The 27,826-nt window shown below is 40.1% G+C and overlaps 1 protein-coding gene across 1 annotated transcript in view; it reads left to right on the forward strand.

The window, feature by feature from the left end:
- CDKAL1 (CDK5 regulatory subunit associated protein 1 like 1) overlaps positions 1-27,826 on the forward strand; it is a 427,152-nt gene that overhangs the window by 384,444 nt on the left and 14,882 nt on the right. Inside the window, exons 14-15 of the mRNA XM_055705480.1 lie at positions 14,227-14,310; positions 17,581-17,745. Of these exons, the coding sequence (XP_055561455.1) occupies positions 14,227-14,310; positions 17,581-17,745 (249 nt within the window). The remainder of the gene's footprint in view (positions 1-14,226; positions 14,311-17,580; positions 17,746-27,826) is intronic.

The raw sequence follows: 27,826 nt of genomic DNA on the forward strand, positions 1-27,826 counted from the left end.
AAGTGCTTCAAATACAAACGTGACCCGTTATCTCATACTGCCTGAACAAATTCTGTCCTTGATTATATATAACAAAGGAAAGGGCAGATATTCCCTTTATCAGAAGCACTCTTCAGAGATTAAGTTTAACAGTAGTCCTCTAAAAATATAGCAAAAGCTCTATTCTGGCTACTGGCATTCAAGCATAATGGAATATAGCAAAATCCACTATATAAAATGATTTGTGTGTGTGGGAAGGGGGGTGGCAAACATGTCTGTAAGATGTTTTAATCTATCATCTTGTGGGGAAAAAAAAGGCAATATAAGGATATGCCCAACTTCATGCAGACTTAATGATGAAGCTGCTGATAATCACAGTTGAAGTGTTGTTTTGAAGGTTGGGTGGAGTCTCTGTTCAGATGAAAATTGTTATTCCATGACTACTTTATGCAAGGAGACTCTTAATTTCATAATAGGTTTTGAACCAAGTGTATTAAGAGTTGGGAGGTGTCTGTTTTCTTATTGATAGTCATCTGCAATTCTGAGGCTGGGCTAGAAATGTAGGCTTTGCAAGCCATAATCTATTTTCATATTGATAATGCCTTGTCTGGTGCTTGTGGTAGGCATCCTTATTAATGATAAAATGCACAAGTAGTAAATACTCATGTACTGTGCATGTGTAGTATAAATAATGATGGAGAGCTAAGGAAAAAGATGACCCTGCCCTAACTGCATAAAATGGATTGAATTTGCAAAAAGTTATCCTGTAGCATGTGACAGTAGGCAACATCTGCTGAGTTCAAGGGGTTCTTCCAATGGCTCCTAAAGGGTGGCATGGTTTCTTCTCACCACCTCGCCACAGAAATCCTGTCCCCTGATGTGACAGCCTCTGGCTGTCGGCTGCCAGCCTGGCTCACTGAAAACAGTCTGGAAAATCAGCACAGCCTCCTTTCCTCTCCAGTGGGAGGGGGAACATCCCAGAGCGTGCCCCTGGGTGGTGGAAAGAGTGTTTAAATGATCGTGGTTGCTCCCGTTGCTTCTGATGATACTGACATTTAAGATCTGCTCCTTGGTATCCAAAGCAGGACATTCACCGTACCCCTAACAGCATGCAGAGGTGTTGCTGTTGCCACTGAAGCTGGCAGTGTTACTGCTGAGCCCACTGGTCGTGGTGCTGAGGGTGCTGAGCTTTGCCCTGTAATTCCACAAAACCCATGCAAAGCCTCTGTGTGGCCAGGTTCTGTTACTGCCATGTTCTGGTTCCAGCCACTAATCAAGTCATTAGTGTATGTTTTTTATAATTGAACTATGTCCTAAAATCTTGACATTCAGCTCTGAAAAGATCAACCTTGTCCAAGTGTAATTAAGAAGAAATTATGTCTTTCATTTTTTTGTAATCCTAAATGAAGAAAGAATAGGGAATCCTAAACAAAAAAACAACAACAACAAAAAAAAAAACAAAACCAAAAACAAGAACAATTAATTGGCCTGTTCCTTCTGTTTCAAAGTTCTGCAATTCAAATATTTAAACAAAATTTCCAGTAATTCTCAATCAAATTTGTGCATTTTCCATCACCGATCTCTGTCTTCACTGTAATTCCCATCAGGTTTCTAGCACTTGATAAACCTGGGTGACCCTGAGGTGTTTGTGTCATTTTTACCATACTAGCTCGGAAAAGCAGGAGGACTACGGTGCACATACATGGAGAGTCAGTTGAATGTGGCAGATACTGGTATGTTAGCTAGAACAGATCAAAATAAGTAGCTTATGTGAAGATATGTCATCTTTAATGTGGTAGCTGTGGTGCCATTTCTACCGTGTCCTTCAGGAGAAGGAGACAGTCCTACAACTGTTCAGCCAGGAGCTTTCTGATTTTTAAACAGTAAGCTTCATAACCATCCCTGTAGTATGCTCTCACGAAACCCCAGAGCCCTGCTGGCTTTCTCGGCAATCTTTTTTGCTTGTGCTATAGGAATCGATGCATCAGCCCAGACCTGCTCACCACTACAGCTGATGAACTATAAATGATGAACATAACTCTCTCTATATATATATATAGTTATGATGAACATCATATAGTTGTTGTGTCAAGCAACTTTTCTTTGTACTTGCACAGCACAAGGTGAAATCTAATTTTTTTTCCTCCTTCTTACATACCTGTTTTATGTGATCACCTCACAGAAACTAGCTTATGCTCTTCTTGTTGCTTCTGATGTAGAGAAAAACCACAAAGGATGAGAGGCTGATTCTGTTTCAATATTCTCTTTGGAGAATTCATAGTTAGCTGTTCAGGTGTAGGAGTGACTAAGACGACCGAGGACTGGCTCATTTTGTGCCCCATCTCAATCATTTAGAAGGCAATTTAGGGTTAACGAGCATTTTGCCCTTGAAAACCACCTGCTTATTGTGTTGTTGCCTTTACTGTAGAGAGGCGTGAAAGGGGAAAGGGGCATAGATTTTGAAAATGGAAAACGGCTTCATTTTTTTCATGGGGGCATCCCTTTTTCCCCTCGATGCTTGGAGCACCTCAGCATGGATGAAAGTAAAGCAAGGGTTTGTGGTTCCTCCTGCACCTTATGAGGTGTGTTCACGGAGTCCCTTCGGGAGCAGAACGATTTGCAGGGGAAATAAAAAGAACAATTAACTCGAACCAGGTGCTGTAGAAGAGTAAGATAAAATGATGTGTTGGGCAGTACAGTAAGATGTGGGCAGGAGGAAAGAAGCTGGGAAAAATCTTGCTGTTGGTGAGTTTTTAGTCTAGCCTTGCTGAAGAGTTTTTCTCAGGAGTGGGAGTGTGGTTCAGTCTTGCTCAGCTGGTTCATTCCCGTCGAGTATGGGGAAGGCAGGACTCTGGAAGGGGGGAGCACTGAAGGGGAAAAACAGGGTAGGAAAACAGACTGCTGCATGCTATTGACCTCCTGATACAGTCCGAGGTTGGAAGAAGGCAACAGCAACACCAAGTTGGTTTTCCTCACAAGTATTTCTACGTAATGTTGGTACACCCGTGCGTCTGGCTTTGAGAACATTAGATGCCGGGCTGACAGCAGTTACAGGAATACAACAGTGATTTCTGCCGAGTGTGCTTCATTCATTAATACATTTATTTTAATGAGTGGTAATTTGTTTTCTATGCCTCTGATTTTATGTTGCGTTTTGATTGCTATTAATTGCAGATAACTTACAAAAGGGAATGACCATAAATAGAAATTTGAATTATTTTTTTTTCTTTGGAGAACTGTTGTATTTGCATGGCTCGTTTTATTTATATGTGCAGGCCTTTGTTGCAGAGGCACAAGAAGATACTTTCCCTGTTCCACAGCGATCCACCTCCTTTATGGATGGTCATCAAACTGTAGGATTGGGCAGAGCCTCTCCTTTCTTCACTATTCCAGACTGTTGAGCAGCATGTAAAACTCCCTCTGAATCCTCATTTTCACATACACCGAAAACACTTAAATCTAGTTCTAATCATTCCTCTTGCCCTAGCCAGATGGAGGGTTAAAAAGACACACCACACAATTGCTGAAGAATCTTTTTTTCTTTTTTTTTTTTTTTTTTCCCCTGTTACTCTTCTGATGGCCAAGACTTTGTACTGTAGGAAGCTTCAGGCCTGTCTGTGTGCTGCACTGGTCAGTGTACATATCCATACTGTTGTATTGGTTTTCTTATGTAACCATAATGTAACCAATACACTTGGTTTGGAATTTGAAACGTGCCAGGGGAGAACATAATAGTCTGATCTGTGATGCAACATGCATGGAGCTACAGCCAAAATATTGACATCGGCTGTAATTTTTTATTAAAAATGAGATTTTTCAAAAAGTTTGTAATATAGTCTTAAGACCTGTATTAGAGATTATAGCATGTTTTTTGTTGATCCATCCCAGTAATTAACTTCACTTGCAATTAAATTGCACAGCTTGTTTCACTTTTTGTCTTGGTAAAATTGAACTACAGCACAGGATGTCACTGCTTGGTTTGAAAGTTTGTAGAAACGCCTGTCGTCTTCCAATTTTTAAGTATTTCTTACTGTGGACTAAGTAAGGACTTTTTTGAAGAGGCGAAGTTTGCACACAGTGGTACAGGCATTGAAGAGAACGGACAAAGCAGCGAGGCCGTTGGTGTGACACGCTTGTTGCTGATGGCACGCGAAGGGTGATGCACTGAGGCACGTCCAGCAGCACACAGCTGAGATGGCTGGGATAGCTCTGCATAGCCCTGAGAATTGAGTCGGTTATAAAGAAGTTAGAAAGAAGCACTTAATCCATAGCCATCTTTTTCTTTATGTTCTGGAACAGGAGTGATTTATTTGACCATTTGCTTGTACTGATCTCTGTTTACTTCCTTTAATGGATAATAAAGAATTGGTCAGAATTATTATTCTAGTGTGCTAATGAAGAGGTGCTCCTTCTGGTTACCTTCTTTATGTGCAAATAATTGCTGTGCTGTTTAAAAATAGTAAAATGCACTGCAGCTAGTTTGACAGTAGCGACTATTAAATTCTAAACAACATGAAGTCACACTACATTTATCACTCTTTAATGAATCATTCATTTTGGTTCCTCTGTAAGCCCTTGACGTTCGTTGTCATTCAGCACTATGCCTCTGGAAGTGTCAGCAGTTCTAGGGTCTTACCTTCCCGTAGATTGAAGGAAACCCCTGAAGTGTGTAATTTTTGATCATGTGTTGGCTACCTTCAAAATAAAAGAAAATAATATAGTTTTCCCAGCCTCATTAACATTACCAGCTTCTGACGGTGTTCAGATGCTTTTTTGAGCAGCCTGTGATTCATGTATGCAAAAGGAGTTTATTATTCTTTTGAAAACTGATACATATTTATACCTGGTGTTTTATATACTCTTTCAGTTAGTGCCACCATTTTGTATCCTAAGTTAATTAATTTACAACAGTGCTGTTCTACATATTTTATGTGTTCTTAAATGTATTAATACAGTTTTTAGTGGATCCTGGGGAAGAGTTGGGTTTGGGTTTGCATACGGGGTCATTCTGCACCTTTGTTTTTGTCTGGTTTATCCCATCTGCTCTTCCTTTGTTCTCAGATGAGACGAACAGCGAACATTGGCTTCAGATGTAGGATGAGCAGAAAGATTATATTGATGTTTTGGAGAGAAGCCCAACTTCTTGAAGCAGTCTTTTTGGTGTATTTGATTAAAAACTATCAGGCTATAGATGTATCCTAAGAGCACCCAGCCGTCCTGTGGGGATTCCAGTATCATGTCAGGGAAGGCAGTATTGACTGCTGATTTGTATCAATGCTATCTTCACTTCATCATCTGTCTTCTTGCATCCCCTATTTTCATCTATTCCAGTTTTCTTCTGCTCTTCCAATTTTTTTCCTGCTTCTTCTGTCTATGAGAAAGCCACGTGCAGTTCTGCCTGCGATCTAGTGAAATTACGCTTATGTTCTCGCCTTTTATTATTACTGGCAATTCTCTCCAACAGCTGGTGGTGCTGAATCTGTGCTGAACACAGTATTACATCAGTCTGTGCTACATCAGCACCCTTCTGGCAGAGCTGCTGGTGAGCAGTTTTCTTTCCATAGTGTAGACAAGACTTTCGTCTGAGAAAACAGATTGGTATGGCGAGTTCCTAAAGTAATTTCGGGGGAAGTTATTTGATAGGGTATTTACCAGGATGATTTATAAATTCTCATATAACCGATACTTGTCTGGGCTTATGCAGCTGTTAAAAGAGATCACTGAAACAGGAATTGCATATTGTTGCCTTAGCAACTGCCACTTCATATTGTGCTTAAATCACTTGGAGGTACGCAATGCATCTTAAGGAATTGCTTCCAACAAAAACAGCCAATCTTAAATAACTTTAAATAATTTCGCAGAAGGAGCTGAAGGGGATGGCCATTCCTAACAAAGACAGTTATATTTTTCAGCTTGGTAGCCTGACTTCACTGCAAGCTTAGCTTGTTAAAAAAAAGAGTGATACAAAATTTAAAGAACCTACATATTTGTTTACTCCTGCCACCAGAATCCATGTGATTGGCAAATTGGCTTGAAGTCGCAAATATCATTAAAAGATTCCTCATGTTCCATCCTAGAAGATCAGCAGTAATAGTATAGTTTCCTATATTTAATGGTTTATATGTCAGGTTTCCTTCAGGACAGACTATCTAGGGGTTTTTTTTATTTTATTTGTGAGCTGTTGCAGGTATGAAAGGAAGATCTTAAACATACTTTACCTACTCAGATGTTTCTTGTTCCTATTTGGAACTGATCTTTCCATTTAGACTTTTTCTGTAGGTTTTTGCCACAGTTTTATGGGATTTGTTAGATCATCTGAAAAAGAGGAGAGGCTTTTGCCAATATTGCATTAAGGCAGTTGCATGAGTGCTCGTGCTATACGATAGTCTCAAATACCAACCAGTTCTGCCTGGAGTATTTTATATTGCTATAGCAACTTCCCCAGCTCTGTGGTCATTACTGTGTGAGCTGTGTGACAGTCAGAACTGGATTTTGCACGTGTGGAAAACAGAGTTTCAGAGCATGAAGAAACAGCCAGAGTGCCTTAGCAACCTTGTGCTGGATCCAGAACAAAACCAGATTCTGCCACCTCATCCTTTTACTGCTTAAGCCCAGATTTACAGCAGAAAGATCCAAACAAGGGAGACTGCTTTAAGAGGCAGTGTATATCTCCCGTTTCAGAAAACTTACCTTCCTTTTATAATATTGTACACAGCTGATAAAATTTAGCAAGGCAGTGAGGCAGTTGTCAACATGCTACTTTTGTTACCCCTTTCCTAGGCAATGAAAAAGAGACAAGCAAAATGCAAACTTACAGAATTTAAAAGGAATCAGATATTTTGAGGACCAGTTGTCATTTTTAGGTCACCGCTCACATCTCTGAATATAATTTTCATCTGAGCTGCGTGGCAGGGTTCGTATGTGCTGGAAGAAGCTACATTTTCACAGCAGGAGACCAAATCAAAATGAAGCAGTCAGATGCAGGTGCGCAGTAATAGAATGGATCTATTTACCCTGAAGCGTGAGCAATGGACCAAGAAAGCAGAAGCAGTCTACTTCCATCTCTTGCCTCCTTCTCTCCCTACCTTTTCCCTCCCCCATAGCTATGCTAACAAATTCATAAAGGGACCAAAGAGAAGGTGTTCACTTGCTTTTAATGAGCTGTATTGCTGCCTGCTGAAGGTCTGAGGCATTTTTTCGTTGTGCTGATGGTGTACTGTTAGAGCTGGCTGTCTTTAATTTATACCTAATCCTTCCTTCCTGCTTGCACAGCCTCAAGCCAGCCTGGAAAATGGTTGAGAGAGTTTGTCCTGTGGGCATCTGTTGCCTGTATCCATTCTGAATTCTTGAATGATGCTGTGGAAAGAGCAGTAGCAGTATGTCTGAAGCACGTGTGCCTAAAACAAAACAACATTTGAAAAAAAACCAGTTTGCTTAGGTTTTATTTTATAAATCATCTCTTTTGTGCAATCTTTTAAAAATAAAACTCCTGCAGCTTCATTTAAAGATGGGCAGTTTATTAATGGTGGGTTGACAAAGCCAGCTGCATTGGTTGGCGGTGAAATGAGACACCTTGATGAACGCTGGCTGCTTCTCGCTCGGGATTCTGGAGCTCTCTAGTTAAGAGCTAAGTACTTTCCTACTTGCAAAGGCGACCACCCAATGCTGTCTCCAAGGCTGCAAAAAAACTGAGCAATGTAAGTAAGGGAAAAACACTGACTCATAGCAACTGTGAAATGGTAAAATTTAGCCGCACTGGACATAAGTACAAAACGGTCTGATACGGGTAGTGGGACCAGCAATAGCCACTGTCCTTTAACAGGTTTATTGGTAGTTCATGCATAGATAGCTCTGTGGTCTATGTAAGAGATTGAGAATTTTGGTTTCCTTGCTAATTAGGACTAAGACAGCATTGTCCAGGTTTGAGAGGAGGAAGGAGGAATATATTAAGTCCATGGTGAACTGGGCCACTCGCTCTGCACGGCTGGAGTGAGCAGGTCTTATTTCTTTTCCAAGGTGTAAGACGGGCCAGACATATGTTGTGAAGATAAATGTGATTGATGCTTGATTGTCCTGTGAGGAGCAGGGGGATGGACTCGATGGTCCTTAGGGGTCCCTTCCAACTCAGGATCTTCTATGATTCTGTAATGTAGAAGGGAAGAGGACTCTAAATATTCATGTCTCTGTTGCTGCATTTCTGTACAGGGTTACGCGCTAAGCACAACACAGTAAAAAGGAGGCACCTACCCATCTGGAACTGGACAGCAGTGGTAGCTTAAGCCCTAGTAAAGCGGCAGCTGTCTGTGCTGTATGCTAGAAAAGTATTTTTATCCTGGCATAAAAATTGCTATACTCGGGAGCTGAACTATTTTAATATTACCGCTTTCCAATCTCCACATTTAAAACACTAGCAACTCTGTAGAAAAACTCTAAAGTCCATTCTTTGTCTCCAGTGCTACTTTCAGCAAGGGAGATACACCTGCACCCTAAAAGCTGGAGGAGCAGCACTGAATAACAGAAAAAAAGCAAAGGCGACTTTGGAAAGAGATGTGTTCATATCAAAATGGGATTGTGTCATAAGTTTCTACAAACTTTGTCTTCTTTACAGGGTGGTTGTGGCACACCTGGACTTTGTCAGGAGGAGGAAACACCTACAGTGTATAAATAGAAGGCTCAGAGAATGCCTAATTATAATTTTTGAGAAATTTGGCTTCTAATTATAGAAGCATGAGTGTGATTCATTAAAAGTAGGTCCAGCAGTTCTCAGCTTTGTACGGAAGGACACGTCATCTGAATAATTATTAAAATTTATTATAAATAATTAGACCACAATTGAAAAATTGGGAGAGAAGTATATCCGGAATTGATGTGGAATGAACACCACCTAAATTACTTTTGCTTAAACTTCGTACAGGTCAAACTAGTACATGTCAAAATCAGCACGTTTACCAGAAGTATTCTGTGCATCAGAATAATCTGCTAAAACAGACACACATAAATTGTGACCGTGCATATTTTTTATTATCCTGCTTTAGGATGCATTTAAATAACAAATACAGGAAGGTAGCTTTTGGTGTGGCTTCCAAGCCTTGTACTAAGTGTGCTCCACAATAACTGGGGTCAGAATCCACGCCAGCCTCCCTCAACACGAAGGGAGAGATGCTCGTCGGCTCCGCTGCGAGCTGAACTCAGCCTGAGGGAGCCTTCGGCAGAATCACTGGAGATGGCCGTATGTGCAGCGTGCCGCCTTCTGTGGGAGGAGTACAGAAACACAGCGGTTATTAATATTCTTTTTTTATTTTTCAGCCAAAAAAGAGACTCTTAAACACAAAACTAGCATAACTCAGGTAAAAGAACAATAAGGAAACAGTGAGGAAGACCACGTGCCAAATCTCTGGCTGTAATAAGTAATGAATCAAACCAGATCAATTATTATATTATGTTATATATGTTACAGATATATTATTTATAACAGTTTTCATTAACTGAAATTAAAAGATGAGGCATATACGTTATCTGAGCCTAGTTACAGCAGGTCACTGTTGATGTTATATAGCAATATTATATCAAGCCATGTAAACAGAGCCCGTCTTTTGCACGTGTACTATTGTAGAATTTAAAAATCAGTCTTGTGTTTTATGTAATTCGGTCAGTTTTGGTTTAAAAAAACAAACCTATTTTGACTGCAGCCAAGAACAATGTTTGGCATTTCTTACCGTTTGTTCATGTTAGAAAATCAGCCAGCTGGAAAAACTACTTTTTATGGTATTCGGTAAAGGAAAAACAGAGTTGTAGAATTATCATGTCAGAATATCCGGTAGGATACATGAAAATGAAATAGAAGCTCATAAGTGATTTGATTACTAATTCTGAGATTTGCAAACTACCTGGCAACTGTTGCAGTGGAGGAGGTGATAGGACCAGCAGTGCTTGTTGCATATACTTTTGGTGAAAAAAAGTTCTCCTTGTGTTATGATGTGACCAGTCCACCTTGGGATGGGGGCGGTGCCAGGCAAGGTTTTTTGCTATCATTCATTATTATTACCATGCTGTCCTCTTTAAAGAAAAAAACGCTGGTTCTATAGGAATCTTTCCAAAGTGGGATGCCAGGGCTGAGTTTCCTCAGTTCCAGATGCTTTGTCAGAATTGTAGTTCCCTGAGAGCTGGAACTCATGCATACCTGTGGAAGCAGATGAAAGAATAGGAATAAAAATAAGATACTGAATTACTTCTGCTGGTACATGCCTGAAAAAAATCATCAAAGGTTATTATAATTATGACTGTTATTAGATACCGTGTCTGGTTTCTGCATATTTAAATTCTTTCTGAGAGAGGTGAAACTTAGGCACTTAGAGATCCCAGGGGAATAATTGCAGAAATGATGACATATTCCACTTCTTGAACAAATTTCAATACCAAAGCTGCATTCTGCGTACTTACATTTCTTCTTAATTATACTTGGATGCAGGATAGATAGTCATTTTCTGTCTTACAAATGTGTGTAGCCAATTAGTCTTGTAGCTCATGAATACCCAATAGCCTAACTCATTAAATGGAATTTTCCTTTTCTGTTGTTATTGCAAAAGAGTCTGCAGATAGCTGAATATTATCTTTCACTCTTAGCTCAGCCTTGGCCAAGGCTACAAATCCAGTAACATGAGCAAGTGAATTACCGGGTTTACCTCTGCTCCTTTCCGTATGCCACCTTAGTCTTGTGAGGGGGGGGGGGGGGGGTGGGTGTATTGTAAATCGGTGTAGGCTGCTGGGCTCCTCTGCACCGCTGGTGCTCGATTTTACTGCCTCAGTTTCACAGTTTTGGTGCTGTCTGACAAATATAGTCTTCCCGATTTCCTCCCATTCCTGAGAGACTCTGAGCCCAGAAGCTCTGTCTGGGAGCCCACTGAGACCTGGAGACATGAACAATTTTTGCTCGTGGAAGGAAAGATGAGTAAAACTGGAGATGTGTCTCGATATATCGAAAGATCAAACACAGGTGTTCTTTTCTTCTTCCCTCTGTTGTTTGTTTGTTTGTTTGTTTGTTTGGGGGGAGGGGGTGTTGTTGTTATTATTTCTTGCATTTCATGCTTGCCATTCTGTCATCTGAGCGTGTGAAGATAACACATATAGCTTAGGTGACCTCACAGGCAGGATTCACAGAGAAAGTGAAGCAGAACGTTATGACCAGAGAGAACCAGGGAACCAAAGACAATTGTGAAATGAGTTACGGACCCAGGATTGCACTGAGCCAGTTTCACTAAGTTACGGTGTCATAAGTGATGAACAGTGTGAGGACGTGGCTTGGTGCTCAGTCTTGGTGCTTCCCAGTGGTAGCATCTTCCCCCAAGGGTGGATGTTGCTCATCTAACGTGTCATCCTCATCTTCATAATATTGCGTGACATCTGAGGCTTTGGTACCGTGGTGCTGCAGCAGATACCAGGTTGTGATTTTAAAAGCTATGGTCTCAAATGTTACAGAAACAACAAAACCTCTCCGTTCAGGGAAAGTGTTCCATGTAATCTTATTACTGGCGTAGTTATCTCCAGTGCCGCCTTGACATGTATTTGCAAAACTCCTCTGGGGATATGGATTGAATAACTGTTTTCTTGAAAGAAAAAAGCACCGTACTGTTTAGGGGAATGGTAAATGGTTACACTGGATTTAGGTTACTAAAATTTGAGTATGTCGTCTCTGTTGTTATTTGTAATTGCAGGCTTCCCAGAGAAGCATGAATGGAAATTTTAAATGTGCTATAAACACCTCTTAAAAGTATGCATAAATATACACCTGTTCTACTGTTTGGATTTTGCTGCTGGGTCTGTAACTCAGGGCTTGTGCCCCTTCTGCTGTGTACCCCACACTTGTGGTCCTGGGGAACAGACTCAGCAGCCTTTGGGGTGAGAGGCTGGGTGCTCGCTGTCTCCCCTGCTCTCCAGGCTTTAATTTGGGAATACTCCAGAGAAGGCAAGAGTTATTCCATGAAGGCTTTCTGTTTGGCAAGTGAAGAATTATATATGTATCATGTGTGTGTGTGTATATATATGTGCATATATATGGTGTGTGTACATATATATATACACACACACACACACTGTAATGTGTAATATTGCTGTTTCTTCTTGTTTTTTTTCTGCCATTGACTCTTAGGGAAAATCCTAATCTTATCTTTTACTTTTATTACTTGTGCCTTAAAGAACCAAAACACTATTACCTGATTTGCATCTTCTTGCTATTGACATGGACCTTCTGGTGTCTACCTGACTGCTGCCACTAGGATGTGGTGGAAGGCTTGCAGGGAGGGGGGGGAGTCCTGAAGGCAGCTCTGCTCACAGATATTAAAAGTTTGCAGTAAAATGTGAAATATTTTTGATTCTCAAAATAGCAATAAAAGCTGTAGGTAAATTTAACTTGCTAGATAGTTGCAATTTGCAGAATGCATTTGTCAAATAGTTTGGAAATAATCCAGGGCGCATTTAGATGAGAAAAATATTAGAGATGGGCTCAGACTAAAACCGTGAGCTAGATGTCCTCCAAGCCTTGCAGATATTAGGGAATAAACCTCATTATACAACTCAGTAATGGACAAAATCAAAAGGTCGTGGCGAAAGTCAGATTTTGTTTCATGTCTGCTCAGCACCTAAATGCAACTGGTTTGTCTGGGGGTCTCCATTTACCTGTGAAACTGGCGCATCCTTTAAGCTGTGTCGGTGCGTTTGGAAGCTGGGAGGTGTAATTGAAATGCGGGGCTTAATATCCCTGTGGCTGCGAGTTCAAAACTCTTCTTTGAGTCGGGGTAAATGCGCAGCATTGGCCCCACTGTCATGGACACCAGCGTCATCTCAGGGGTACGGTTTTGTGAAATCACCAAGACGGGGTAGAGATGCCCTATCACTGTAATCAAACTCATGTGGGCTTTATCAAGGAGGAGGCGAGTAGGTGGGCGTGGCGGTGCCTGGAAGCTGTGTGGCAGCTCCCTGGGCTGCTGCTGGTCAGTGTGACACTGGGATACTGGTCGGTGTGACACTGGGATACTGGTCGGTGTGACACTGGGATACTGGTCGGTGTGACACGGGGCTGCTGTTTGATGTGACACAGGGATACTGGTTGGTGTGACACAGGGCTGCTGGTTGGTGTGACACAGGGATACTGGTTGGTGTGACAGGGGGCTGCTGGTCGGTGTGACACAGGGATACTGGTCGGTGTGACACTGGGATACTGGTCGGTGTGACACGGGGCTGCTGTTTGATGTGACACAGGGATACTGGTCGGTGTGACACAGGGATACTGGTTGATGTGACAGGGCTGCTGGTCAGTGTGAAAGGGCTGCTGGTTGGTGTGACGCAGGGATACTGGTTGGTGTGACGCAGGGATACTGGTTGGTGTGACGCAGGGATACTGGTTGGTGTGACGCAGGGATACTGGTTGGTGTGACGCAGGGATACTGGTTGGTGTGACACAGGGATACTGGTCGGTGTGACACAGGGATAATGGTTGGTGTGACGCAGGGATACTGGTTGGTGTGACGCAGGGATACTGGTTGGTGTGACACAGGGATACTGGTCGGTGTGACACAGGGATAATGGTTGGTGTGACAGGGCTGCTGGTCGGTGTGACACGGGGCTGCTGGTTGGTGTGACAGGGCTGCTGGTTTGTGTGACAGGAGTTGCTGGTCGGTGTGACACAGGGATACTGGTCGGTGTGACACAGGGATACTGGTCGGTGTGACACAGGGATACTGGTCGGTGTGACACAGGGATACTGGTTGGTGTGACACGGGGCTGCTGGTTGGTGTGACACAGGGATACTGGTCGTTGTGACACGGGGCTGCTGGTCGGTGTGACACAGCTGCTGCTGTGGCGGGGCTGGGGATGGTGCTGCCCGTGCAGTGACCGACTGCAGGGTTTATGCTGAAGGGAGGTTTCTCATCAGTTGGATAAAGCCGTAATGGACCCTGTGTGAATTTGACATTTTGTTGTTACTGTATGAATAAGTTAAAATCAGTTTTATGTTTCCGAACTGGATTATCACATTAAGCTGTTACAGTACCGCAGTTCTTAAATCTGACTTTTAACTCCTTCAGTTTTAGACGGTTTGCACCAGGGTTTTCTCTGCCCCGCTTTCTCGCTGACACAGAGTTTCCTCAGAGTTTGGTTATTTCTAAGAGCATTTGTTTGTAGTTGCAGCTCTTTTCTGAGTGTAACTCATTATTTTTGTTTTCTGAGTCATCTCTCATGTCTTTTATTTTCCAGGTTGGTGAGAGGCAGAGAGTTCTAGTAACAGAAGAATCCTTTGATTCAAATTACTATGTTGCTCACAATCCTTTCTACGAGCAGGTACAGTTGAATAAACAAAATAACATCTTTTTGGTTTAGCTTTGCTTTCTGATAATCTTGGCAACACAGTGTGCCACAGTGAAGAAAACAAGTAAAGAAATAAAAAACATTTTCCAGGAAAGCTGTGACCATCAAGACTTGTTTATGAGATACTTTGTTTCTGTGTTGTAAGTACAATTTACGTCAAATTATGTTAAGAAATACGCAGTGGCTCTTTGAGTGTACAGTGTGAGAGGATACATGCTATATATCCAAACAACATTATTTGAATGATTTAAGAAGCTGTTAATTACTGTAGTAATTTTAATTTCTGTGTCTCCAAAGCATTGTTTTCTGACTACCTGAATCTTGATAATTTCCATATAGCTTTTAGAAAATCCTTTCAAGCAATGCAATTTGCAAAAAAAAAAAAAAAAAAAAAAAACAACATTTCAAATAGGAAGGGTCAGAAACTTCTCTAGATTAACACTTCAGCCTGATATGTTGTGTTTTCTTCTATGTACTTTCTATAAATGAATTCTTTCCACGCAGAAACATTATCTTTGAGCTAGGAAGTACAACATCTATTTCACCAAATTATTATTTTTGCTCAAAAGCAGATGACTTAAGAAACCAATGAAATTGGCTTTTCTGAACCATCATGATTTCATTCTGGTTTTGCCTTTGACTTGTTCTTCATTTTCATGCACTGAGCTGTCTACAGTTTGCTTTTTGCTACCTTTATGTCTGAACCTGCAGAGGTTATCGATGATGGCTGTGCTTATGTAGTCCCCAGTAGTGCTTTCTTCTGCTTCCAGGTTAGCTTACAGCCTTTATTTATTTATTTCTGCTTAGTAGTAAGTAACATTACTGCTTTTGAAATATCTGTTTCTATTAGATAGCTGGTTCACTATTTTTTCCTCAGTTGTTTCTGGACTTTGTGGGTTTTTTCTGATAAATCTCTTTTTTTGTTGTTGTTGTTACATCTCTAACCTCTGTCTAAGTCTCATATCGCTGTTCCTTTTGTAGCTTATCAGTCAGATTTGAGGACCGAAGTTTTCCATATAGAGATTTAAAAAATTGCTTGGGGCTTCTTAGTGTTCAGTGTGTGTTCTATGAAAATTTAATTAATTGAAGGAAAAGCAATATCTGTAAAAAAAGTGTTGCTGGTTTATGGGATATTTGTACAGCACCTAATAAAGCTCCTGATTGGGACTGTTAAAGAATACACAAAATATAAAGAGCAACATAGGGAGTAATTTGAAGATTTTTTTATGGAAGAAATACTTTCCACTATTAAAATGTGTATCTTTGCCCTCAAATCTTATGTGTGGCATGTTTGACAAGGATAATATCCTTCTGTTTGCCCAGGTAAGCACAAGATTTGGTGGTAGTAACTGACTTTAATAACAGTAAATTTAATGATAGCTAATTGAAAGCCACTCTTGAGTCGTTAATTATACTGGACTTTGGAAGCTGAAGCTCAGAGTCCTGGTGTAATGTTCTGTTAACTCAAATAGTTAATCAAACATTCTCTCATCACTAAGTTCATCAATATTACAAGAGTTTGCTATTAAAGCCACTTGGACAGAGCTGCTGCGCCTACCTGGCAGCACTGCACTTGCCTTGGGGGCTTTGGTGATGCACTGTAAAAAAGTTCATCGGACAGGGTAGTCTAAACTGACCAACAGGGAACTTGGCCAGAACAACATCAAGATGAGGGTTTCTGTTGGTAGAACTTAGGATTGTGGCTGGGGATTTTTTCCTAACAAATACTTCTGTCAGAAAAATGTATGCGTGTACGTCAAGCCCGGCTGCTTCGTTATTTACGGTACCTCCCAGATATTTTCATTTAACCTACTTCTTTTTCTGAAGTAGTAGTCACTTACTCATTTCTGTCCCTGAGGATTTATATTTATTTGCTGCCATTTTGCATGAGATACCAACATATAAAGAGGTCACAGGCACAGTGATATTTAGTTCCCAAATTTTCCTTTGATTTAAATTTGCCCGAGATGAAGCGTATGGGAAGAAGGGTGATCTAGTCACGTTGTAACTGTCTCAGCATCAGGCTCCTGGCTTGGTGTGTGTCACTTAGTTCCATTAGTCTCATTTTGCCTGCCTCTGAAGGGCAAAGATATCTGTTTTTCTTGGAAGATGCTTAGGAAGCTCAGCAGAATCCCAAGATCTGGAAACTCCTACAGTCACGAACACCCTGAGCCTTCAGGGAAAAAGGGAGACTGCTGGTGATGGTTCCCTCCAGGTGGGACAGCCAACACTTGTGATAGGTGAAAATGGAGAGGCGATGTTTGGCAACAAAATGCTCTCCCAGTGTGGTTGGCACCAAGCTGTTCTCTGAAAATCCTTTGCACACATATTCTAAAAAATCAAGCTGTTTTAAGGTGTTTCGGTTTCAGCATCCAAAAGTCAAGATATACGTATGCATTCATCACCTTTGGAAACCTTGTGTTTGTGTGTGGAGGAGCTTCAATAAAATATGATTAAATAAATCCCTGTGATTCGATTTTTTCCAGTGTTTAATCAGGAAATGACTCAGCTTTTCTTTTTTAGCTGCTTCTCTACTTTTAGAGCCTCTTTATGTCATTTGTTCTTCCAGCAAAAAATGTTGCACCTGTGTTGGGCTCTTTCTTTTGTAACGTATGACCTAGGAACATCTGTTATGTTGTGCCTTTTTAGTGCAATTCTTATGGGATTGTCTGATACTCTGGTTGTGCAAATTCAGGAGAGGGTGGCATTAGTTGCTCATCTAAGAGACACACTCATCCATTTTTGCAGGCATTCATTGTCAATCATGAATCTCATGTGCAATCAAAATAAGGGCTTGTGCAAACGGAAACAAGGGCGTAATTTCTGTCCTGAAGCATTTACAGATTCAAAAACTTTTTTAAAAAAGTATCATGGGTTAGATATGAAAATAGGAAGCTTTACAGCAGTCCGTTAGTACTGTGTAGTACAAGTGCCCTTGGGAACATTTTGGGTCTGGATTCAAATGTTGCAACTCAGACCCAACTTTCTCCTCAATCAAAAAGCACAACTCACGGGATCGGTTGGAGGTGAAAAGAACTGAGCTAACGCTGCAAAGCTCTCGCAGGATGCAAGCCGGCGATGCTACTGGCCAAGTGTCGGGGGCTATAGTGTATGTTGGTGCCTAAAATTTTAAACGTGTAGGATTTGCTCTAATGTTTATCAAGAATCTTTTCTGAATTGAAGCCGGAGACACTGATGTGCTTTGTGGTGTTTATTAACTGTGTCTTTATCTTTATTTGAAAGGTTCTTGTGCCAAAGGATCCTTTGTTAATGGGTAAGATGGTAGAAGTGAATATTTATGAAGCTGGGAAACATTTCATGAAGGGGCAGCCAGTGTCAGATGCCAGAGTTTACACTGCATCCATCACCAGACCGTTAGCAAAAGGAGAGGTTTCTGGTTTAACAGAGGTGAGTAAAAGACATCTTCTGCTTTACTACACTGGTAAAACAGCAGCTGTTCGAGCATAACGATTCCATGCTATGTATCTGTTATCATTTTATAGTTCCCCTTTTATATATCCATGAAGCTTTAATCTTTCCTGACAGATTGAAATCTGAATTTAAAAGAAGTTTTTGCTGATGCCTATAGCTTTACTTTGCTGACTACAAAGGCAATATACACTTGTTTCTTGTTCCAGGATACAAGAGGAGGAAAGAATTTACTAGAATTGGAAAGATTTAACACCACTGATTATACAATTCAATGTATTTAATCTCTAGTTTAGTGGAAGAATGAATCTGTTTCTTTCACTTTGCAAAGCTCTTTTAAAAAAATGTGTGTTGGTTACATGTCTGTTGGATTTAGAGATTCAAAATTAATTGATGGTTAGAGGGACAGAATATTTACAATGTATTTTGGAAAAAGGTCAACATCTGATTTAGTCATGTAAAGAAAATGAAACTCTCTTAAAAAGAGATCTGATCCTTATTTTACACCTCAGTAGAGATGGCTGTTAGCCAAGTATTCTCATACATTTCATGGAGCTCTAGTTGTAAAAACTGATGGAGTGTGAAATGAAAATGTGTATCACATTTCTAAGCATCATTTGATGTCCTTTCTCCAGCACTGTTGTTAGGATCTCCAAAAATATGTGGCAATAATTTAGCACATGGAAGAAGGCTAATTGGCAGTTTATCAGCCACCTTACTGCTTTTACAGGAAATTGTTGACAAGTATTAAAGTATATATGCATCCTTCTAATTCTAAGTATTCATATTTGGAAGAAATAATCAATGCATAACTTAGATGACTAGTGTTACGCTAAGCTACTTGGTCTCTTGAATAAGCCTGGCTGTGGAAACACAGAGCAATGATAACGCACCTAATGTACTGTGTGTGGCAGACTGTGAAACCTAAGCACAAACACGTTGCTAAACTCTGCTTTGAATACTGTCAGTGTGTATGTGTATATTGGCCTGATAAAGGTCTGTCAGAGGAAAAAACAGCCCAGACCCTCAGACTGTCTGGTTGGACTATGTAGCTATTTAAGCACAGCTGATGAAAAAATCAGAACAATTTTTTTAATGATCTGGTGGAACAGAACCAAGCCTGTCATTAAAGTGAATGCATGCTGCCAGAAGCTTGTAGCATGGGAATAAGCAAGCAGACTGTTGGCTGAAATTTTGTGTGTTAAAAATGAGAGATCAAATTATTAAAATCGAGGATGCTGATAGTTTCTGTAAGAACTCATTGTGATGTATAGATCCGCTCCTGACCTTTGAGTAGATATGAACAGGTACCTGGGATGCCCAAGGAAATGGCTACAGCAAGTGAACAAGAAGGCAAATGGCTTTTCATCACTTTTTGGGGCTGCCAGTGCTCCTTCAAGGGAGTATCTTATTTATGTTTGTCCACTGGACATGCTAGGAACTTTCTGGAAAAAAATAGAATCTCAGTACTTCAATAAATGGGACATCTTTTGTACATTGAAGCCACAGCTGAAAGCTTTTAATCACACTTGGCCAACATCTGATACAGAGAACATGAACTGAAAATGTTCTAGGATGTTTCTCCTGACAAATCATATTTAAATGGCAAACCAGAAACTTGCTTCAGGTTCCCAGGAAAAAAAAGTCAGTTTGTCACAGAGTCACCGTGGCTTTTTGGCTAGGTGAAGGATGCTCTTTTTGCTGTTCTGCATGGTTGGACTGCCGGGAAGCGTTTCCTGCCCAGTGTGCTCAAGGCAGGTAATTCTAACCTAAGATGCTTATGAGCAAGGTACAAGGGGCAGCGTATGTCTTGTGACCCTTTAGATGTGTGTTATGTGCACAGATGGCAGGCTGGGGACAGAAGAAGGAGACAACCCAGAACGTATGTATTCAGATGCTCCCTCAAAAATAGCCAGAGGTCTTGGATCTTCAACACGAGCCCAGGTGTCTCTGCCAGGTTTTCAAAAGGGCAGCATACAGAACTAAAACCTCAGATAACTTTTTAAAGTCAAGCAGTCAAACTATATGATGGAGAGAAGGGTTACCTAATATAGGTTATAAAAGCAAAAAATGAAAACACATGTGGCCCTTTTGCTTTCTCCTTCCCACTGTGCACACAAATGAGCAAGAGTTAGGGCCCGCTCTACATTCCCAGGCTTGAAAGGATGGGTAGCTGGCTGCCAGCTGGCTCTTTTAAGGCCAGGCATGTTTCTGTTGCTCAGCACGGATGTCCCCTGGGCAGAATCTCTCCTAAACAGCAGACCTCCTGTAGCTGGCATGCTGTCTGAAGTGCCCACAAAGTTTCTAGTGGACCTCTGGTCTCACCCTGTCAGTGGTATGTCTTCCTCTCAACTCCTTTATGTTTGCTCGTCCATGATGAGAGCTAGTTCAGAGGAGTACCCAGATTTACATGTGGCATCGGGGTAATCTGGATTAAAAGAATGTGCTAATGGGCCGTACTGCAGTCAGACCCTTACATGCTTCAGCCCATTCCCATTCAACAAAGCACTTGGCTCTTCCCTAATGACCATGTGTATTACTGGGGCCACAGTGCATATAGTTCACCATATAGTTCAGCACGTTGCTATGTTCTATGATGAAGAGGGATAGGTGGCTGAGTCAGGGCTTACTGTAGTTGTAGACAGTCTGCAGAAGTTGAAAGATGCTATTTTTGTAGCATATCCTAGGCATCACTTGCTATTATTAATGATATTTTCATTAGCTTACATAACAGCCGTACTTCTCTCTAATGAGGAGTGTTCATAGAAAGAGCAAAAGCTTTCAGAACTGTGCAGTGTTCAAGGAAATTAATCATATGGCTAAAACCATGATGTTATAAAAATTGAGAGCACTGTAACATGAGGATGTCAAAGCAAGACTTAAGCCCATTCTAAGCAAGAAGAAATTCTGTGGGTGCTGTGATGAGGAATACCTCCGAAGGAGCACAGCTTATCTGCGATTCTGTGCTATTTCTCCTCTGCTACATGCCCCCCAATAATTTTTTCTGATGAGTTGAGAGGGAAAACCACAAGCAAAATGGTGTGTCTGAAGGAACAATTGTGAGATATTTTTTTTATCATTTTGGCCATGTGACTGGGGTGAAAAATTGGTCCAAAGAAATACAAGAAGTAGGTCACCAACTGGAATCAACAGATTTGACTGGAAAAGAGAGAATGCAAAATGTCACATACAGGACAATTTACTAACTCCATAAAATATTTACGCCTTGTGTATCTGTGCCAAATAAGGAGGAGACAGATAGTGGTGGAATTCATTCAGGATATTTCTGGCATATCTTTTTATTGTGCTTTTGCAGTGTCTGAAGAACATATCCAAGATATATATGCATTAACATATAAATCATTTAGAATGTCTTAGTAGTTACTGTATTTGCTAATGACAAAACTGTGGCTAGGTAGACAGGCCTAGAAAAAGGTCTTGACTTTGAGTAACGTTGAGCTCTGTGGCAGAAGTAGGGCAGGAAGGAGAGAGGAGTGTTGGAGGCAACGGCTCAGGTGAAAAAGCCATCAAAGCCATCAGACTTACTGACTACTCTGGCCATACTACAAGTATCAAAATGCACAGGTGTTTGCTAGGATTTTTTTTTTTTTACTCCAGCATGATTTTTTTTATAAAAACCACTCAACAGGGAATGATGTCTCCAAGTTGCACTGATTTACAGGGGAGCTATTTCGGGGGGCAAATACATTTGGAAATGGTAATTAACTGAGAAATTAAAAATCCACTATAGATTTATTTGAGTTCAAGACGTGGTTGCTGATTCAGTAATAGAACAATGCTTAGAAGATACACAGCAGAGGATATATAGGTGAAAGTTGGAATCAATAGAGCATGAACACATGCATAAACACATTTTTTTTATTTAGTTCTGGTGAATCTAACAGGATATGTGTTGGTTGGGCATTAAAAAGTATTGACGGTAACATTATAATGATTGTTCAGACAAAATGAGCATATCATAAGTTACTGCAATTACGAACAACAGCGAATAAATGTTTCAAAACTGATCAAGAGTTAGTTTACTAAGTTTCACAGGAAAAAAGATATAAATGCTGCAGATGTGAGTTCCTTTCGTTGAGGCAGGCTTGGAGTTAACAAAGCATTAAGGATATACTTCAGCATTTTGAGATTCAGTAAAGCAATTTAGCCCATCTGCTCTGTTCTTAAGCACTCTGATAAAATAGTCTTTGGGATTCTGAAGGTGGGTTTGCAATAGTTTTGCAACTACACATAGTACTGAGTACATTGTCACTGGATAATAAACATTTTTGAAAAGTCAGCAGTGTGTGTCAACAGTCTGAATGGAATTTATTTCTAAAATAGCATTTTAGTATTTTTATTTTTATTAATTTCATTTGGCGATGTTTAGGGATGACAGTTTTCAGCAGCATAAAGTCAAATACCTAATAAATATATCCTGTTTACAGACAAGTGTTTGCCCAACCTAATCATTGAAAAAAAATAAGAATCTGCAAGAATATGATCTCATGTTAGAGACGGAAATAGAGTATGTTATGCTTCTCTACTCCAAAAATAATTCTAGTTGTTTACATATGTTCTGTGACTAGAGGGAAAAAAATATTGCAAGATGAGAAATATATGAAGAAGAGTCCAAAGGACAGAGGGATAAAAATAAAAGGCTGGCCACCTGCCAGAATTGTAATGCATTGCCAAAACCAAAGCCCTGGAAGTCTGAAGGCCTTTGGTGGGAAATTTTAATCAGATGGAAAAATAAGGCAAAAAAAAATAATTTTAGCAGGCTATTTAACTATAGAGTCATGATTATTTTATCTTCATAACTCGTCTTTCCATAATGCATCTATGACTGACTTTTCTCTGCAAGCAAATATAGGCGCATAGTTCAGTTACTGGCTTTCCATGGTTTTACGCGATAACATATCTCCAAAATAACTATTGCTTGGTCGCTCTTCTGGTTCCTTTTTCTCTCCATCCTGCCTTTATTTTTGGCAGTAGGTTATTGTACCATTATACTTCTGGATACTACTGAATAAGCTTTATATTCCTGGTTTTCCCGGTTAGCCAGAACTATTTTCTAGTTCCATTAGCAAAAGATGACCTCTAAACATCACCCAGCCTTTTTTCTGATGTTAGGGAACAGGAAAGATGCATATATCAAACACTTCTTTATAGCCTGCCAGGAAGAAGTATCAACAAAGCATAGCTTAAAGGGAGCTCTCTGATCTCGGGTAGAAAGGGTGCTTCACTTGCAGGCAAAATAAAATGGGGAAAGGGGAAGAAAATGCCTTCTGCTGGAACAGAAATGAAAGAGATCATGGCAGAATTGCCATCTCTGTATTGGAAACTTCCTTCAAGGACTTGGAAGGAAATGTGGAAGATATGCATAAAACATAAAGTAATTATTAAGTGCAGTTTTTACATACGCTGGAGTTTCAAAGTGGTGGAAAATTTGGTTCCCGAACAGGAACCGGTGATTAGAGATTTAATAAAAAAAAAGGAGAATAAGGAAGCAAATTGTGGATCCAAAAATGGCATAGAGGTGCAAGGAGAGCACTCTTTCATAAAATTACAGAAACAGAAACTGTAGACGGTATGAGAAATGCTAAGGAAAGATTAGAATTTCCAAAGAAGAAAAATAAAGTAAAATAAAGTACACCTTTTGCCTCTCTTGGAAAGCTGCTTTGCAAAAGGATCTTTGCATTATGATGTCCAAGAAGGGGCAGTTTGAGAAATACGTGGGGAAGTTTCTATTTAAGGTAAACTGAAAAAAGGAACATTTTCTATGTAAAATAGTTTTCAGGTAATACTTCATGAAAATGTGGTGCAGCATTTGGTGCTCTTGCATTCTTAGGAGCACACCTTTTGTTTGCACGGTTGCTCTCTGCCTCTTTCTGTGAGACAACTGACTGTAGTGCATGGCGTACGAGTAGTTAGTGCTTTTGCATGTATTAATCAGTTTCATTTGATGTGTTACTCGTGTTCCCTGCTGGCTGTAAATAGAGGCCATAAAAGATGGTGTTAAATCCTTCTTAATTAATCTTCTTTTCTTATGTTTTCTTCAGTTATTTCACTAAGGTCACTATAAAGTTAACATAAGAAAAGAGAAATTTCCTTTCTAAGAGTGCAATGCCATCAATGGATGTTTTTAAAAAGCACCTTCAAAAGTCTCATTTTTCCCTGAAAAAATGACAACAATTTGTAATGTGCTGTTCCTTAGATGCAGATTTTCGTGATCTACACAGTATCTGCACACCATGTTGGCTTTGTTTATTTGGGGATTTGAGATGATCTGAATTTTTCTTCTGCAGGAATGCCCAGCATTTCTCAGCTTCGAATCTGAAATTCGGGATGGATTCTTTCTTACGGGCAGAACAGATTTTTCTTGCTGGGTTTAGATAAGCACCAGATTGGATTGCATGTAGTGGTTGGAGAATTTTAATCAGTGCTGTTCTTGACGAACATGCTTACAGGTATCTGTGAGAAGCGCTTGAGGTGTAGGTCAGCCACCTTCAGTCATGAGTATGGGCTACGCCACCTCTTAAGTTTGTTTCCAGCCTTATCTTCAGTAATTCTATAAAGATTTTAATTTAGCCAACAATCATTTAATGACTAGCAAACTGGAACAGAAGTTAATTTGTGGATCCAGAACATTTCTCTGCACTGCATGGAGAGTTAAAATACATAGAAATTATTTAAGGCAGCAAACCCAAGAGCCAACATAAGACCTTCGCTAACTAGCTTTATCCTGAGGTCTTTAATTTAATGGGCATGTTGTCTTTCTGCCCATCCCTCTGGCAGGACGGTATTTCAACTACAGTGATCAAAGCTCAGCTGAACCAACACATATTACATAGCCCCTTTTCAAACAAAGGCTCTCTTAAGTCCATTTCAGGTGAAAACATCTGAACTTCAGTTTATTTACTTTTCATTTCCTCCACAGTCAGTTTTATTTGGCTGCATGTCACTGTCTAATCACTTTAAATTACATAATTATGTTAATCCTGTGAAGTGCATGCAGTAAATGAAAATAGGAACGACTGGGATGATTCAACTGTAAGTCGTTTTCTGGAGAATGAGGAGGTAAACAGAAAGGTCCTACCCCTTCTGCCTCCAGAAGTGGAAGTCCAAGTGCCAAAGTAGTTCTGCCATTCTGGTGTGCTTCTGGGGCTTGACCTGCTGCTGGTGCACAGCAGGATGAGTATGGGGTGCTGCTCTCCCTTGGCAGAGGGACGAGTTGGAAGTGTGTAGCAGTGGTAATTTTCAGTACTCGACACTCCCCGTCGTATTTAGGCATTTCTTTTCAAATATTTTTTCTTTTCAGTCAGATATTTAGCCAACAGACTCTTTGGAAAGAATCAAAAGGCATTCATTTTTAGTGATTTAATGCACCAGGTTATAATTCACTAAAGTTAAACTGGTTTCAGGGGAAAAAAAATAGATATGCAGCAGCCACAACTTTTCTCAATTTTTCTGGTCTTTTGGAGGTCATCTATTTCTGACTTCATTGTGCCAGCGAAAGCCATTATAGGTTTGACTTTTATACCTCTCCAGTAGAGTTTAATGCAAAGGTAGGTGCAGGATGTGTGTGTATATACATATATATATACACACACACATATATATATCCTGCATGTCTATATACAGCCCATGTATATGCTGTGTCTTTGCTTGTAGTATTCAGTCATCCCCTTTTTATTACTACTCTTTAGATCACCAAAAAGCTCACGCAGGCAGTTTTGCTCTCTCCATTCCTCCCCTCTCTCCTTTCCCTGCAAGCCAACACACAGTCCGAGATATTTATGCCCTGGGTGGATGATTGCTCTGCCTGTTCCTCGTCTATGGCAGCTGTAATCGCAGCAGGCTTCCTACGTGAATACTTCAGTAGGACAGCATGAAAAAGGCACCTGGAGCTCATGAGAGGAGGTAGAGGTTTGGGAAGGTGATACAGCTTTCCCCATCACCAAATGAAAGGTCAGTAGGAGATTTGATTTTACACATACAAGGTATTGGACTGTTGAACTTCTGCCTCTTAGAAATATATTTGTTGCCAACACCACTGAAGTAATAGGGTTCATTAGCTTTAAGATTGTTTTGAAGGCAAATAAAGATTACAGTCATGAGATTAAACTATTTTTTAACTTAAAGTTGTTTTTAAACTGTATCTCATTTCAAAGAAATTAGCAAACCATGCTAAAGGCAAGTTAGGGTGTTCTGTATCCTTTAATATTATTACATGTTTAAAAAAATTATTATACTCTCAGTAGATTAATGGTTTTGTAATAGTTTAAGAATCATCCTTTGTGTTCTCGCTGATTCTCTTTACGATAATAAGAATTTACTAAGATATATATTAAGTTTTGCAAATACTTTTTTATTCTGACAGATCTATTAAAATAGTGTTGAACTGATCCAGCAATATTAGGATTAATTGTGAGTCGTAGTAGAATACTGAGATCCATTCATAATCATAGTTTCCCACTCAGAATTTGATAGTATTTGAATATAGTGATTTACATTTGTGTTTTTAATGTGCTTGTCAGTAACATTAGATTAGAAATTTTTTTTTGTGGTGTCAAGGGTAATAAGGTAAAGGAGAAAGGCTTTTCAGTTGGAGAAAGAAACAAATTTTTTAAGCTTTTGTCAGTATTAAATTATATTTTGTGTATGGGCATGTCTGCATATAAAAATTCAAAGGCAAATTTACAGTGGCTGTATCTTTAAGTGAAATCAAATTACAGTTGAGTAATAAGGATGAGGTTCTATTTGGTGGCTACATTGGAAAAATGTATCTTAGAATATCCAAATGCCATGCTTCAGTGAAATGGGTGTGAAATTCAGAGCCTTAAATTTAGTCCGCCAAGGATATACTCCTAACTCGACTAGAGTATCCAAAGAACTTTCTGTGATGCTACTGAATTTATTAAATGTCTGTATCCTTAAAAGCAGTCCACAGAAAGTTGTATCTAAGAAGACTTTGTAAACTACCGCTTCTTCAAAGGCTGCCTACAGGAACTTTGTGTTTATACAGGCTGTATTCCATAGGAAGTTTAACATTCACTCTAAATCCTTTGTCATGCAATCAGATCAAAGTCTCGATCATGCCATTAGCCATTAAGGCATGTTGTTGCAGATTTACTGGACCAAACGAAAACAGAAATAAACCCTTGCCCTCCTGCTACAGTCTCTCTCCTTTGGTCTAAGATTGTTTTTTAAAGGAGTCCTCTCAGACTACAAGAGGAGTAATCACTTCAGAAGTTTGCGTTCTACCTCTGAGAAACTTGGCTCCTTGCCTGTTGCATCGAAGTTTTTCGTGAGACTTGACAGAATTATTTAACTTTAGGTTCAGTTCTTATTTGTAACAAATTTCAAAGCAAGCTCTTCTGTGGCCTTTATCAAAGTCCACTAAGTAAAAGAAACATTCAGAAAAGTAACTAGTTATTTGAGCACTTCATTAAAGCTGTTTGAAGACAGCTTTACCTGTGGTTAGTGAACAGCACACCAGCCTTGATAACCTTCCTCTGACTGCTTCCCATTGTGTATTTAAATGACTTGAAGGGTTCCCCCACCTCTAATTTATTATTTCAGGTGATAAGACCCTTCTTAAAGGTGCAGAAAGATTTTCTACTGACTTAGTCCAATGCCAGGTTAAGTCGCTCACACTAGCTAAAATCCAGAAAGTACGACTGGATTTGATGTAATTGTCTGATCCAGCATTGGGAAGGAGGAATGTTGCACTGAGGATCTAGTCATGAGAGGTATAGCATGAGAGGCTGTGGTGGGGGTGTGATGTGGCTAGCGTAGCTAACCCAAATCCCGTATATGTTCCCGCTAAAGTAAAATTAGCACTCCATCTGTTTGCATGGTCCTTTAGGTATTAGGCTTTTCTTTTTTCATCAGAACAGATTCCAAAGCTTGTTCATCATTTTCACTGGGAGTTTGCTCTAAGCAGATTCGCAGGTGTGCATCAGAAACAGTTCATGGTTTGAGGTTCCAAAAGAGTCAGAGGGCTTCAAGCACAGTTTTCCTGTGTTTGGAACTCAAACCCAAGGGATGTTAAAAT

Source organism: Falco cherrug, chromosome 3 (genome assembly GCF_023634085.1).
Source record: "Falco cherrug isolate bFalChe1 chromosome 3, bFalChe1.pri, whole genome shotgun sequence".
Lineage (NCBI taxonomy): Eukaryota > Metazoa > Chordata > Aves > Falconiformes > Falconidae > Falco > Falco cherrug.